Below are 15,056 nucleotides of genomic sequence, written 5' to 3'. Positions count from 1 at the left end.
GCAGCTTTTAGTTTTATTGATCTTTGCTATCGTTTCCTTCATTTTTTTTTCATTTATTTCTGATCTGATCTTTATGATTTCTTTCCTTCTGCTAACTATGGGTTTTTTTTGTTCTTTCTCTAATTGCTTTAGGTGTAAGGTTAGGTTGTTTATTTGAGGTGTTTCTTGTTTCTTGAGGTAGGATTTTATTGCTCTAAACTTCCCACTTAGAAATGCTTTTGCTGCATCCCATGAGTTTTGGGTCGTCGTGTTTTCATTGTCATTTGTTTTTAGGTATTTTTTGATTTCCTCTTTGATTTCTTCAGTGATCTCTTGGTTATTTAGCAGTGTATTGTTTAGCCTCCATGTATTGGTATTTTTTACAGATTTTTTCCTGTAATTGACATCTAGTCTCATAGTGTTGTGGTCAGAAAACATATTTCATACGATTTCAGTTTTCTTAAATTAACCAAGTCTTGATTTGTGACCCAAGATATGGCCTATCTTGCAGAATGTTCCATGATCACTTGGGAAGAAAGTGTATCCTGTTGTTTTTGGACAGAATGTCCTATAAATATCAATTAAGTCCATCTTGTTTAGTGTATCATTTAAAGCTTGTGTTTCCTTATTTATTTTCATTTTGGATGATCTGTCCATTGGTGAAAGCGGGGTGTTAATGTCTCCTACTATTATTGTGTTACTGTCAATTTCCCCTCTTATGGCTGTTAGCATTTGCCTTAAGTGTTGAGGTGCTCCTTTGCTGGGTGCATAAACATTTACAATTGTTATATCTTCTTCTTGGATTGATCCCTTGATCATTATGTAGTGTCCTTCCTTGTCTCTTATAACAGTCTTTATTTTAAAGTCTATTATGTCTGATACGAGAATTTCTACTCCAGCTTTCTTTTGATTTCCATTTGCACGGAATATCTTTTTCCATTCCCTTACTTTCAGTCTGTATGTGTCCCTAGGTCTGAAGTGGGCCTCTTGTAGACAGCATGTATATGGGTCTTGCTTTTGTATCCATTCAGCCAGTCCATGTCTTTTGGTTGGAGCATTTAATCCATTTATATTTAAGTTAGTTATCGATATGTATGTTACTATTACCATTTTCTAAATTGTTTTGGGTTTGTTATTGTAGGTCTTTTCCTTCTCTTGTGTTTCCTGCCTAGAGAAGTTCCTTTAGCATTTGTTGGAAAGCTGGTTTGCTGGTGCTGAATTCTCTTAGATTTTTCTTGTCTCTGAATGTTTTAATTTCTCTTTCGAATCTGAATGAGATCTTTGCTGGGTTACGTAATCTTGGCTGTAGATTTTTCCCTTTCATCACTTTAAGTATGTCCTTTCAGTCCCTTCTGGCTTGCAGAGTTACTGCTGAAAGATCAGCTGTTAGCCTTATGGGGATTCCCTTGTATGTTATTTGTTGCTTTTCCCTTGCTGCTTTTAATATTTTTTCTTTGTATTTAATTTTTGATAGTTTGAATAAAGTGTGTCTTGGCATGTTTCTCCTTGGATATTTTCTGTATGGGACTCTCTGCGCTTCCTGGACTTGATTATTTCCTTTCCCATATTAGGGAAGTTTTCAACTATAATCTCTACAAATATTTTCTCAGTCCATTTCTTTTTCTCTTCTTCTGCGACCCCTATAATTCGCATGTTGGTGTGTTTAATGTCCCTGAGGTCTCTGAGACTGTCCTCTATTCTTTTCATTCTTTTTTCTTTTTTCTGCTCTGTGGTTTTTATTTCCATTATTTTATCCTCCAGGTCACTTATCCATTCTTCTGCCTCAGTTATTCTGCTGTTGATTCCTTCTAGATAATTTTTAATTTCATTTATTGTGTTGTTCATCATTGTTTGCTTGCTCTTTCGTTTTTCTAGGTCCTTGTTGAATGTTTCTTGTATTTTCTCCATTGTACTTGCAAGATTTTGGATCATCTTTACTATCATTACTCTGAATTCTTTTTCAGGTAGACTGCCTATTTCCTCTTCATTTGTTTGGTCTGGTGGGTTTTTACCTTGCTCCTTCATCTGCTTTGTGTTTCTCTGTCTTCTCATTTTGCTTAACCTGATGTGTTTGGGGTCTCCTTTTTGCAGGCTGCAGGTTCATAGTTCCCTTTGTTTTTGGTGTCTGCCCCCAGTGGGTAAGGTTGGTTCTGTGGGTTGTGTAGGCTTCCTGGTGGAGGGGACTGGTGCCTGTGTTCTAGTGGCTGAGGCTGTATCTTGTCTTTCTGGTGGGCAGGACTATGTCCAGTGGTGTGTTTTTGGGTGTGTGTGAACTTTTTATGATTTTAGGCAGCTTCTCTGCTAGTGGGTGGTGCTGTGTTCCTGTCTTACTGGTTGTTTTGCATGGGGTGTCCAGCACTGGAGCTTCCTGGTCGTTGAGAGAAACTTTGTCTTAGCGTTGAGATGCAAATCACTGGGAGAACTCTTGCTGATTGATCTTATGAGGGGCTGTTAGGTCTCTGGTGGACCATTGTCCTGAACTCGGCTCTCCCAACTCAGAAACTTTGCTGCCAGAGAACCAAGACCCTGTCAGCCACACAGCTCAGAAGAAAAGTGAGAAAAGAAAAAAGAAAAAAAAAACCCTAAAGTTATTAAAGTAAAAAAAAAAATTTTAATATTATTATAATAAAATTAAGTAATTAATAAAAAGAAGGAAGACAGCAACTAAACCAATAAACTAATCCACCAATTATAAGAAGTGCTAGAAACTATAGTAAAAAACAACAGACTGACAGAACCCTAGGAGAAATGGTAAAAGCAAACCTATACAGACAAAATCACACAAAGGAGCATATACATACACACTCACAAAAATGGAAAAAGGAAAAAACAAACAAACAAACAATATATATATATATATATAAGGAAGAGAGAAACCAAATCAATAAACGAATCTACCAATGATAATAAGCTCTAAATACTAAACTAAGATAAACATAATACTAGAAACAAATTAGACACAGAAAGCAAACCCCAATTCTATAGTTGCTCCCAAAGTCCACTACCTCAGTTTTGGGAGGATTCATTGTCTATTCAGGTGTTCCACTGATGCAGGGTACATCAAGTTGATTGTGGAGATTTAATCTGCTGCTCCTGAGGCTGCTGGGAGAAATTTCCCTTTCTCTTCTTTGTTCACACAGCTCCTGGGATTCTGCTTTGGATTTGGCCCCGCCTCTGCATGTAGGTCACCCTCTGGCATCTTGTTCACCCAGGCAGGGTGGGGTTAAAGGATCAGGTGATTAGGGGACTCTGGCTCACTCAGGCCGGGGGATGGGAGGGGTACAGAATGCAGGGCGAGCCTGTGGTGGCAGAGGCCCGCAGTGACGTTGCCACAGCCTGAGGTGTGCTGTGTGTTCTCTTGAGGAAGTTGTCCCTGGATCACAGGACCCTAGCAGTGGCAGGCTGCACAGGCTCCTGGGATGGGTGGTGTAGATAGTGACCTGTGCTTGCACACAGGATTCTTGGTGGCTGCAGCAGCAGTGTTAGCGTTTCATGCCCGTCTTTGATGTATGCACTGATAGCTGAGGCTCACACCAGTCTCTGAAGCTCGTTTAGGCGGTGCTCTGAATCCTCTCTCCTCACACACCGTTTTGGGAAGTCTGAGGTCTTCTGCCAGTGTTCAGTAGGTGTTGTGTAGGAGTTCTTTCACATGTAGATGTATTTTTGATGTATTTGTGGGGAGGAAGGTGTTCTCCACGTCTTACTCCTCTGCCCTCTTAAAGGTCCTCTGCCTCTAGTGTATTTTTATTTTCATTATTGTGTTGTTCATCTCTGTTTGTTCTTTAATTTTTCTAGGTGTTTGTTAAACTTTTCTTGTATCTTCTCAATCCATGCCTCCATTCTTTTTCTGTGATCTTGGATCATCTTTACTATCATTACTCTGAATACTTTTTTAGACAGATTGCTTATCTCCTCTTCATCTAGTTGTTCTTGTAGGTTTTTTTCTTGCTCTTTTGCCTGCAACGTATTTCTTTGTCATCTCATTTTTTCAGACTTATTCTGTTTGTGGTCTCCTTTTCACAGGCTGCAGGATTGTACTTCCTCTTGCTTCTGTTGTCTGCCGCTTGGTGGGTGAGGTTGGTCCATTGGCTTTTGCTGTTATCCCGTTGGTAAGGTGTTTGATTGGTGTTGTGGTGATCAGAGCCTGCCCTGGATATTGAGAAGACCTCCACTTTGCTCCCAGTGGCTGTTACTGCCCTGTGAGGGGCGGGGTCTTCTCTCTATTTGTTGGAGTAGAGGTCCCTAGATCTTTTTCTTTGCTGTGATTCTGATCTGCGGTGTGGTGTGAAGTATGTGGGATTGGAGGACTCCCACTGAGAGAGAAACTAATGAGTGTTCCTCCTCTGGAGGTGTTCACTGTGAATGTGCTCTGTTGTGTCCTCTTTCATCCGTTGTGTGGACTCACAAAGTACACTGTTGTTGGCACTGCTCTTGGTCCCACCTTAACTGTGGGTATGCCAGCAATTGGCCCTGGTGACTCTCAGGCATTATTTTCACCCAGTCACTGGCACAGATCCACTGAGGTCAGTTCCTAGGACTGCAGCATTCATTCACCTGGACCTGCCATGGGAGCTATGGAGGCTGCTCAGACTCTGGTCTGGCACATTCCCCGTGTGTACATGCCCACAAATCCCACAGCTGCTAGTGCCATATCCATCCAAGTGCAGGAGTTCTTGTTGTCCTTTTGGATGTTTCACAGGTGCTGAATTTAGGAAGCCATCAGCAGAGGTGTAACTCCACAGTTCGTTCAGCTCCGAGGAGAGATTTCAGCTCTTCTTCCTTAGTCACACAACCCCTGGCTCTCAGTGGTGGTTTCAGCCCCTACTCTGGGTGGATTTCCTAGTGGTGGGAGCTATCCTTCTCCTTCTGGGACAGTGGGGCAGGTCCGGGCACCCACTGTCAGATTTCCCTGTAGCGAGAGCTATCCACGTGCTCCCTGGATAGTGGGGCAGGTCCTGGCACCCGCTGATGGATTTCCTAGTAGTGAGAGCTTTCTGTGTGCTCCTGGGACAGCGGGTGAAGTCCTAGCACACACTGACAGTCCCAGCACCCACTGGTGGATTTCCTTGTAGTGAGAGCTATCAGGGCACTCCTGAGACAGTCAGATGGGTTCCAGTGTCTGCCTGTGGGTCTGGAAGAGGTGGCCAGTGCCTGCCTCTGGAGACCAAGATGGAGGTGGTGACTCACGCCCACCCTGAGAACTCCTCTAGGCAGCGTCCCGTTGACTGGGAGCACTCATAGGGAAAGAAGCTTGTGGTCACATCCCTCTCCTCATGCACCTCCCAATAATGGTGCCTTGTTTCTCTGGTTGGCCAAGGCTTCTTCATGGTATAACTTCAGTTGCCACTGCCTGACCTCTTCAGGCTGCTTCCACACCTAACCCTGGTCCTCTCCCTGGGACCGAACTTCGGAGTCTGAGCTTAAGCACCCAACCCCCACCCTCACCAACAGAGGAGTGTTTCAGGTTGGGGAGTGTAGGGTGGCAGGTCCAGCCCTCTGTGCAGGTTACTCTCCATTTTGCCTTACATGAACTTGTCGTTGCTCTCCCCTCTTAGGCTCCGAAACTCCCCCTTCATCCAATCTTATCTCTCCATTGGTGAGCAGAATTTCCAAGGTGTGGGAACCTTTCTTCTTTCCCAGCTCCCTCCCTGTCCTGATTCCTTTTTTTTTTTTCCTTTTGTCTTATCAGGTTATGTGGAGGTTTTCTTGTCTTTTCGGAAGTTTGAGGTCTTCTGTCAGCTCTGTTTTGTAGTTTGTGTCTCTCGAGGAATTGGTGCATGTCATCTAAGTTATCAAGTTTTCTTGGCATAAAATTGTCATAATACTCCTTTATTATGTTTTCAAGACAAAGGATCTCCTTTAAAATTTAAAAAATTGAGATATAATTAACTTACAACATTATTTTCGTTTCGGATGTACAAAATAATGATTCACTATGTGTATACTGCTAAATGATCACCACAATAAGTCTAGTTAACACCCGTCACCATCCATAGTTACAAATTTTTTTCTTGTGATGAGAACGTTTTAAGATCTAATCTTTTAGCAACTTTCAATTATCCAATACAGTATTATTAACTATAGTCACCACACTGTTCATTACATCCCCAGGACTTATTTATTTTATAACTGGAAGTTTGTACTTTTTGACCACTTTCACCCATTTTGCCCACTCTCACCCCCCACCTCTAGCAACCATCAATATATTCTCTTTATCTATGAGTTCATTAGTTTTAGATTCCATGTATAAGTGAGATAATATGGTATTTGTCTTTCTGTCTCTGACTTATTTCACTTTGTTTAATGCCCTCAAGGTCCGTCCATGCTGTCATAAATGGTAGGATTTCCTTCATTTTTGGTTGAATAATATTCTAGTGTGGGGCGGGGTGGTGGTGGGATGAATTGGGAGATTGGGATTGACATATATACACTAATATGTATAAAATAGATAACTAAAAAGAACCTGCTGTATTTTTAAAAAATAAACAAATAAAAATTTTAAAAAACTAAAAAGAATATTCCAGTATGTGTGTAAATATATGTATATATATATATTATACATTTATTATATATATAATATTTTATTTATCCATTCTAATATTGATGGACACTTACATTGATTCCATGTCTTGACTATTGTAAATAATGCCACAGTGAACATGAGAGTGTAGATATATTATAGTGTTTTCATTTCCTCTTGATAAATACCCAGAAGTGACATTGTTGGATCATATGCTAGTTCTATTTTTAATTTTTTAAGGACTCTCCATACTGGTTTCCATAGTGGCTGCACCGGTTTGCATTCGCACCAACAGTGCACAAGTGTTCCCTTTTCTCCACATCTTGCCAACACTTGCTATTTCTTGTCTTATTGATAATAGCCGTTCTGATACATGTGTGAGGTGATAGCTGCTCTTTCTTAATATCAGTTAATTGTGTGCTCTTTCTTTGCTAACTAGTCTGCTTAGAACTATATCAATTTTAGTGATACTTTAAATGTTCTTTCATTATTGTTTTTATCTATTTTATTGGCTTATTGGGTATATTACTTTTTTATAATTGGTATAAGTTTTAAAGTATTTCTTTTTATCTTATCACAGTCTATCTTCAAATAATATACCTCATCACATGTAGCATACAAACTTTATGGTAGTATACTTCCATTTCCCCTTCATGATTTTTTGCTATTTTTTTCATTTATATGTACTTTTTTTTAGTCCAAATTTTTTTATTGAGGTATAGTTGATCTACAATATTAAATAAGTTTTAAGTACACTACGTAGTGATTCACAATTTTAAAGTATATTCTATTTTTAGTTACTATAAAGTATTGGCTATATTCCCTGTTTTGTACAATATATCCTTACAGCTTATTTCATTTTATTTTTTTAACATCTTTAATGGAATATAATTGCTTTACAATGGTGTGTTAGTTTCTGCTATATAACAAAGTGAATCAGCTATACATAAACATATATCTCTATATCTCCTTCCTCTTGCATCTCCCTCCTATCCTCCCTATCCCACCCCTCTAGGTGGATACAAAGCACTGAGCTGACCTCCCTGTGCTATGTGGCTGCTTCCTACTAGCTATCTATTTTACATTTGGTAGTGTATATATGTCCATGCCACTCTCTCACTTCATCTTAGCTGACCCTTCCCCCTCCCCATGTCCTCAAGTCCATTCTCTACCTCTGCATCTTTATTCCTGTTCTGCTCCTAGGTTCTTCAGTACAATTTTTTTTTTAGATTCCATATATATGTGTTAGCATACGGTATTTGTTTTCCTCTTTCTGACTTACTTTGTATGACAGACTCTAAGTCCATCCACCTCACTACAAATAACTCAATTTCGTTTCTTTTTATGGCTGAGTAATATCCCATTGAATATACATGCCACATCTTCTTTATCCATTCATCTGTCGATGGACACTCAGGTTGCTTCCATGTCCTGGCTATTGTAAACAGAGCTGCAATGAACATTGTGATACATGACTCTTTTTGAATTATGGTTTTCTTGGTGTATATGCCCAGTAGTGGGATTGCTGGGTCGTATGGTAGCTCTATTTTTAGTTTTTAAGGAACCTCCATACTTTTCTTCATAGTGGCTGTATCAATTTACATTCCCAACAACAGTGCAAGAGTGTTCCCTTTTCTCCACACCCTCTCCAGCATTTATTGTTTGTAGATTATTTTGATGATGGCCATTCTGACTGGTGTGAGGTGATACCTCATTGTAGTTTTGATTTGCATTTCTCAAATGATTAGTGACGTTGAGCATCCTTTCATGTGTTTGTTGGCAATCTGTATATCTTCTTTGGAGAAATGTCTATTTAGGTCTTCTGCCCATTTTTGGATTGGGTTGTTTGTTTTTTGAAATTGAGCTGCATGAGCTGCTTTTAAATATTGGAGATTAATCCTTTGTCAGTTGCTTCATTAGCAAATATTTTCTCCCATTCTGAGGGTTGTCTTTTGGTGTTGTTTATGTTTTCCTTTGCTGTGCAAAAGCTTTTAAGTTTCATTAGGTCCCATTTGTTTATTTTTGTTTTTATTTCCATTTCTCTAGGTGGTGGGTCAAAAAGGATCTTGCTGTGATATATGGCATAGAATGTTCTGCCTATGTTTTCCTCTAAGAATTTTATAGTGTCTGGCCTTACCTTTAGGTCTTTAATCCATTTTGAGTTTATTGTTGTGTATGGTGTTAAGGAGTGTTCTAACTTCATTCTTTTACATGTACTGTCCAGTTTTCCCAGCACCACTTATTGAAGAGGCTGTCTTTTCTCCATTGTATATTATTGCCTCCTTTATCAATGATAAGGTGGCCACATATGTGTGGGTTCATCTCTGGGCTTTCTATCCTGTTCCATTGATCTATCTTTCTGTTTTTGTGCCAGTACCATACTGTCTTGATGACTGTAGCTTTGTAGTATAGTCTGAATTCAGGGAGTCTGATTCCTCCAGCTCCGTTTTTCTGTCTCAAGATTCCTTTGGCTATTTGGGGTCTTTTGTGTTTCCATACAAATTGTGAAATATTTTGTTCTAGTTCTGTGAAAAATGTCATTGGTAATTTATCTCACTACTAAGGCAATAGTCTTTTGTAGTATTTGCCTGATGCCCTCTGGTATTAGGAGGTCTTTCCACTCTGGTTAGTGGAACACAGACTGGAGTTTCCTTTACTATGTGAACTCCAGGAATTTGAAGAGTGCTCTTTTTCAGTGCTTCTTTCCCTAGCCTCAGCAGCTTTTTCACAAGCCTATACTGATCAGTGCTCACCCAAGGACTTGTGGGGAAACTCTCTACAGATCCCATGACCTCTCTCCAACTATGTAACTCTCTCCTGTCTGGTATTCTGCTCCACATATTCTGACTCCAGGCCATGAGCTAGGCACTTGTAGGGCTCATGTCATTTGCTTCCCTTCTCTGGGATCACTGTATTGTGCAGCCAGTGGTCCATTATTTCCAGAAGCAAAAGTACTTCCCTCTTACTCTCTTGAAAATAGCCGTAGTAAATCTTTGTACCACTGAGAGGAGATTTTCTTTTTAGAAAGAGTTAAAAGTCATTCAAAGCCAAATTAATTAAATAAGGAGGATCAAACTAGGAGTGAGTAAAAAGTAATGAGAGTTATTTTCTTGTCCAGCTTGTAAACTAACTTTTTTTTCCTATATAGGTACAAGTCACAATATCCTATCCTAGGCCTCCTGTATGATGACTATGAATATATACCACCAGGTAGTGACACACAGACTATTGTGATTGAGAAAACAGAAGACAAATGGACTTGTGTAAGTTCACTTGGGCATTTTTCGAGTATATAATTAGGGAGAAAAAATCTTAAGGCCATTGTGTTGTGTTAGCAGAGTTTCTCAACCTCAGCACTATTAACATTTTGGGCTGGATAATTTGATGTGGGGGGACTTCCCTGCACATTGTAGGACATTCTAAAATGATGTAGAATCTCACTTTTAACACTATGAAAATGACAGCCTTTGTCTTATGTTAAAAACTTCTTAGGTACTGAAAGCAGGTAAAACTAATCCATGGTTATTAAAGTCAGGAAGTGGTGGTTATCCTCGAGGTCGGGTACTGATTAGAAGGAAACAAAAGGAGGACTACTGGGGTACTAATAATATGCTGTTTCTTGATCTGAGTGATAGTTGCATATACATGTTCAGTTTGGGAAAATTCATTTAGTTGTACACCTATATGTGTACTTTTCCTATGTTTATTATACTTCAATAAAAGTCTTAAAATGCTTAAGTATATCATGATGAGCAACAGATAAATATATGTCAATCAATTATTCTGTACAACCTTTTGAGGAAATTTTTAAATGTAGATTTATCATTAATAAAATGCTACAGATGTATAACTAATAAATTACTACAGATGTAGTTAATAAAATTAAATATCTGTTAAATAACTCACTTTAAAAAAATTATCTTTTGGTTGAACAAGCTCAAATATTTGAATAAACCAAAAAATTCAGAAAGCTGATAGCTCGGAAGCACTTCTCTGACTACAATAAAGCCATCAATCTTGTATACATGATTATCTATCATCAGTGAAAGCAACCAACACTTAGTAATCCTAAGATAAAAATTTAAGCTTTGAAATATATTGTGCTTCTTAGGTCATTAATTAGTTGAGAATTATTTATTACTAATTATTAATTGAAAAAGGGTGCTTCGTGGCCCAAGAACCAGTTGAGCAACAAGAGAAAGTCAGCATAGGATTTAAAATTTGTCACTCAAAGTTTATTTGATTCTGAAATTTAATACTGAGAAGCAATTGCTGCTACTAATCACATGTGTCTCAGAGGGTGGCATCAATGTGAAGACCTACCAAATAAAGGGTCTACAGAATAATAGTCATTACTTCTCCTTTCATTAACAGCATACAGCAATGAACATCAAACTCAATACCTGAAGGAACTAGATACTGATAAATTACTGATATTTAAGTAAATTCACAGATAGATCTGTACTTATTAACAGACTTTTGGACATATTTAACCTCTAACTATGACACCAAGGAGTAAATCTACTCACATCTCCCTCCCTTGTGCTTAAAATCATTTGAAACATATACTTTGGCTAAAGTCAGACAAACCATTGTTTCATTGAATATACATATAAAAACTGCCCAAACTGTGCCATACATTTCCCTTGGTATTATTCATATCAATTTAAATCATTTTTACAACTGTGTGCATACAATTACAATGTTTTAAATTAATTATAAGCCATTCTAAACTGACTTTTTTTTCTTTTCTAGCCGTGAATGAATCTCCAACTCAAAGGATTTTTTTTTGTCTTCATTAGTACTTTGTTATTTTTCCATAACTGAAGCAAATCAATATTTTGAACCAAGCTACTACCCAGGAAGTCTAATGGAATTAATTAGATATACAGATGAGAGTTTCTCCAACCATTTATAAGGCCTGAATCCTTTCTATCACATTTTTGTATTCAGTATAGCAACACACCACTTTTTTTTTAACATCTTTATTGGAGTATAATTGCTTTACAAGGGACACCACTTTTAAAACTCAATTACAGGCACTGTAGGACTTAATCCACTATTTTTCAATAGGGTGCTTCCTAGACACTGAATTAACTTTGTTGGGGTAGAGATTTTACAAGTTATTCCATTAGAAGATTTTTCTATGATATTAGATGTGCAATTTAGCTACAAGAGTAAATACTGTGTTTTAACAACAACAAAAAGCAATACTATTGAATTAAAAAAAACAGTTTACTGCATGGTATATACAGCATATATTTGCTTTTCTCACATTAGACTTTGTGATTAAAAGAGGTGATTTATTACATGCTATTCATACCTCTTGGAGACAGAACTAAATCAAAGGTGATGATTAATTTCATTTAGCAGGGAAGTGGGAAGTATATTTTTTAAAATACCTAAATCCACTAAATTGTACATTATGCTATTATGGTTCTAAGTACATATCAGTAGCTTGGCAAATCTGTTCTTTTGAAGCATATCATCCCCAAATGAGCCCACCCACTTCCTTAAAAACCTGTAGCGCTGGGCTTCCCTGGTGGTGCAGTGGTTGAGAGTCTGCCTGCCAATACAGGGGACACGGGTTCATGCCCTGGTCCGGGAAGATCCCACATGCCTCAGAGCGGCTGGGCCCATGAGCGGTTGAGTGGTTGAGCCTGCGCGTCCAGAGCCTGTGCTCCGCAACGGGAGAGGCCACAACAGTGAGAGGCCCACATACCGCAAAAAGACAGACAAACAAACAAAAAACCTGTAACACTATTATTGTAGTAGCTGGTGGAAGGAAGGTGGGCTTTTTTTTTTTTATAACAGTAGACAAAACAACATTGAAATACTGTGTAAAAGCTTAAGGAATAAAAATAACGAAAACAAATACTTGATATGTGTATTCTACTTGGGAGAGACTTTATAGTAGAATATTTAATGTACTTAGAAGTTGGTTGATTAACTGGGTTCTAATGACCTTACTAAAAGTGAACTAAAGTATTTTCTAAATACAGTAGTAGATAAGAATAAATTTTTAAAATGTCAAGGCCTTTGGTTAAAGTTAAGAATTAGCAAAAATTAAACTGTTTGCATTTGACAAAGCATAGATTAAGATAACAAATAAATTTGGGTTTACATGTGAATGAGATTTTGCACTGAAATGTCTCTGCAAGTAACTATATAGAATTCTGTCATTCTTTATAATTATATTCTAATAATTATCCATTATATTAAGAAACTGTTAAGATAGCAACACATAAGGCACTACATGAAATCAAACCACAAATGAAGAGTGAAAATGCTTTTAATACTTATATAAATATCCAAATAAGTCTTGATATGAAGCTAAAAGCCTTATTTTATTTCCTTAATACCTCAACTAAAATGTTAAGCTTGAGAACATCCTGGCGGTCCAGTGGTTAAGACTCTGCCCTTCCACTGCAGGGGGCAAGGGTTTGATCCCTGGTCGGGGAACCAATATCTTGCATGCCGTGCAGTGTGGCCAAAAAAAGAAAATATATTAAAAAGTATTAAATGTTAAGCTTCGTAATGTGGATTGATACAATTCCAGTCTTATTAGTTATTTTTTGATAGAAAATGTTAATATTCTTTATGAGCTATGTAGTCCTTACATTTTTTCCCTTGGTGTAAGAACAGGGTAGTTTCTCCTCTGCTAACTACTCATATGTGTAACTGTAATTATGCCATGTTATCTACCCATTGCATATAAGTGAAAGTTTTTAGTAGCTTGATAGAAAAGTGCCACCATAACTGTCTGCAAATTAGAACAAGTGTGATTTTCCTAAAATACTCTTAAATAAAAATAACAGTGTCCAAAATTTGGGATAGTTAAGAAGTCAGCACTTCATTGGCTCACTTGATCCATGCATAGTGAGAAATGGGGGTCATAACAAGGTGCTTATTATACTTAACAAAGTTAAATGTATGTATTTCTTTTCCAATTTTTGATTAAGCTCAATAGAAATACTAGTGATATTTTCCTCTCACAAGTTTCGCACAGCTTATCTCTGAAAATTGCAAAGATATTGTTGGATGAGGAATGCCTGTTTATCTAATTTCTATTCCCAGCATATTTTGCTTTAGATGTTGAATAAAATGGAGACTGTGCAATGACATGCAAAGTAATTTGTTTAATTGTGTAAATAAAATATATATCTGTATGGTCTTTGTGGAAGTCCTAGTAGGAAACATGCGGAATGGAGTTTTAGCTTAGCTGTATACTTTTGTCAGGAAGTTATTATCATGTGAATGTTTATGTTAGAGCTAACAAGCACCACTATAAAAATAATCCTGATGTGGACTACTAGAGACAGCAGTTTAACATAGTTGGACCTCTGGTTGATGCAGGTTTCTGCTTTAAATGAGAATTTCTTTGCTTACAAACCTAGTCTTCTAAGTTCTGTAATTCTCTAAGTTCATAACTAGATGCCATAAAGCATTCTTCCTATCTTTGTAATGGGGCTTTAACTGTTATACTTTGTCTTTACACAAACAGTACAAAAGGAAAAAAATAAAGCTCAAAAAATTGCATGTCACCACCCAATTTAGATCACTTTAACAAAAAGCCATTCTCACTTCTTTCCTGTTATAATCTACAAAGATAACATGTAGACATAATTCTCTCGAAAGTAAATAATAAGCCATGAAAAGACTTCCCTACAAGGTCTCTCTCTCCCACCACACACCATTACTGAATTTATCGGATTTCCATAGTACTTTTTTGTCCAATAAAAAAGTGCAACATATTTCAAGCCCATCCTAGGATAAATAAAATATATTTTTTAAAAACAAAGAATGGAATAAACAACTACATCTGTCTTATAAAACCATTAATCTTTAGTGACAAAATAAGACATACTGCTTTTGAGTCTGCAAAGGCAGACTGGAATCGTTGTATGACATAATTATAATACATGATAGCCAGGCAGTCTTGGTAATCTTGGGTTGGTCTCTTGTAGATGAGATGTTAAGTCCAGTTCTTAATCTCTGCTGTTTTCCTTCAAAAATTCTTAAAAAGCTATCTGGGATTTACTTCAAATTAAGCCAGTGAGAGAAGGGGGCATCAGAATAAACCAATGAGAGGCAGGTTGGTGAAAGCAGGAGTGAGGAAGAGTAAAAATGAAACAAAATTGGCCATAAGGTGATGATTGCTGAAGCTGGGTAATGGCTATATGGGGATTCATTATATTGTATGTGGTTGAAGATATTTTACAATAAAAGTTATCTGTCATACTACATCTATCATACATATCTTTAAGGGAAGGCCAAGGTTCAAACTGGTGGTTGTCCTGTATGAGATGTGAATTGGAGAGGTCTACCTGAATAATTCTAAATATTTTCCTGTCCATCATGGTATAGGCCACATAGAAGTGACAATCAGACAAATTCATCTGCACATAATGACCCTAATGACCCTGGACTGTCCTGGAAAAGTGCCTTTTTTTTTCTTTTGTTTGTAACATGGGCTGAATTCTTATGTGTTCTATCTTGGCTGTTTTTTTCTTTTGTTTGTAACATGGGCTGAATTCTTATGTGTCTATCTTGGCTG

General features: G+C 37.6%; 1 protein-coding gene across 1 annotated transcript in view; it reads left to right on the top strand.

Moving 5' to 3' along the window:
- Window positions 1-13,620, top strand: part of POF1B (POF1B actin binding protein) — a 102,554-nt gene extending 88,934 nt beyond the window's left edge. Inside the window, exons 16-17 of the mRNA XM_029241265.1 lie at window positions 9,648-9,762; window positions 11,255-13,620. Of these exons, the coding sequence (XP_029097098.1) occupies window positions 9,648-9,762; window positions 11,255-11,260 (121 nt within the window). The 3' untranslated portion in view covers window positions 11,261-13,620. The remainder of the gene's footprint in view (window positions 1-9,647; window positions 9,763-11,254) is intronic.
- Window positions 13,621-15,056: the final 1,436 nt, after the last annotated feature.

This window comes from Monodon monoceros, unplaced genomic scaffold (assembly GCF_005190385.1).
Source record: "Monodon monoceros isolate NGI ecotype Baffin Bay Population unplaced genomic scaffold, NGI_Narwhal_1 Super_Scaffold_22, whole genome shotgun sequence".
NCBI classification, from domain to species: domain Eukaryota; kingdom Metazoa; phylum Chordata; class Mammalia; order Artiodactyla; family Monodontidae; genus Monodon; species Monodon monoceros.
Note: the sequence above shows the minus strand (reverse complement) of the source record. Positions and strands in the feature narration are given on the sequence as shown.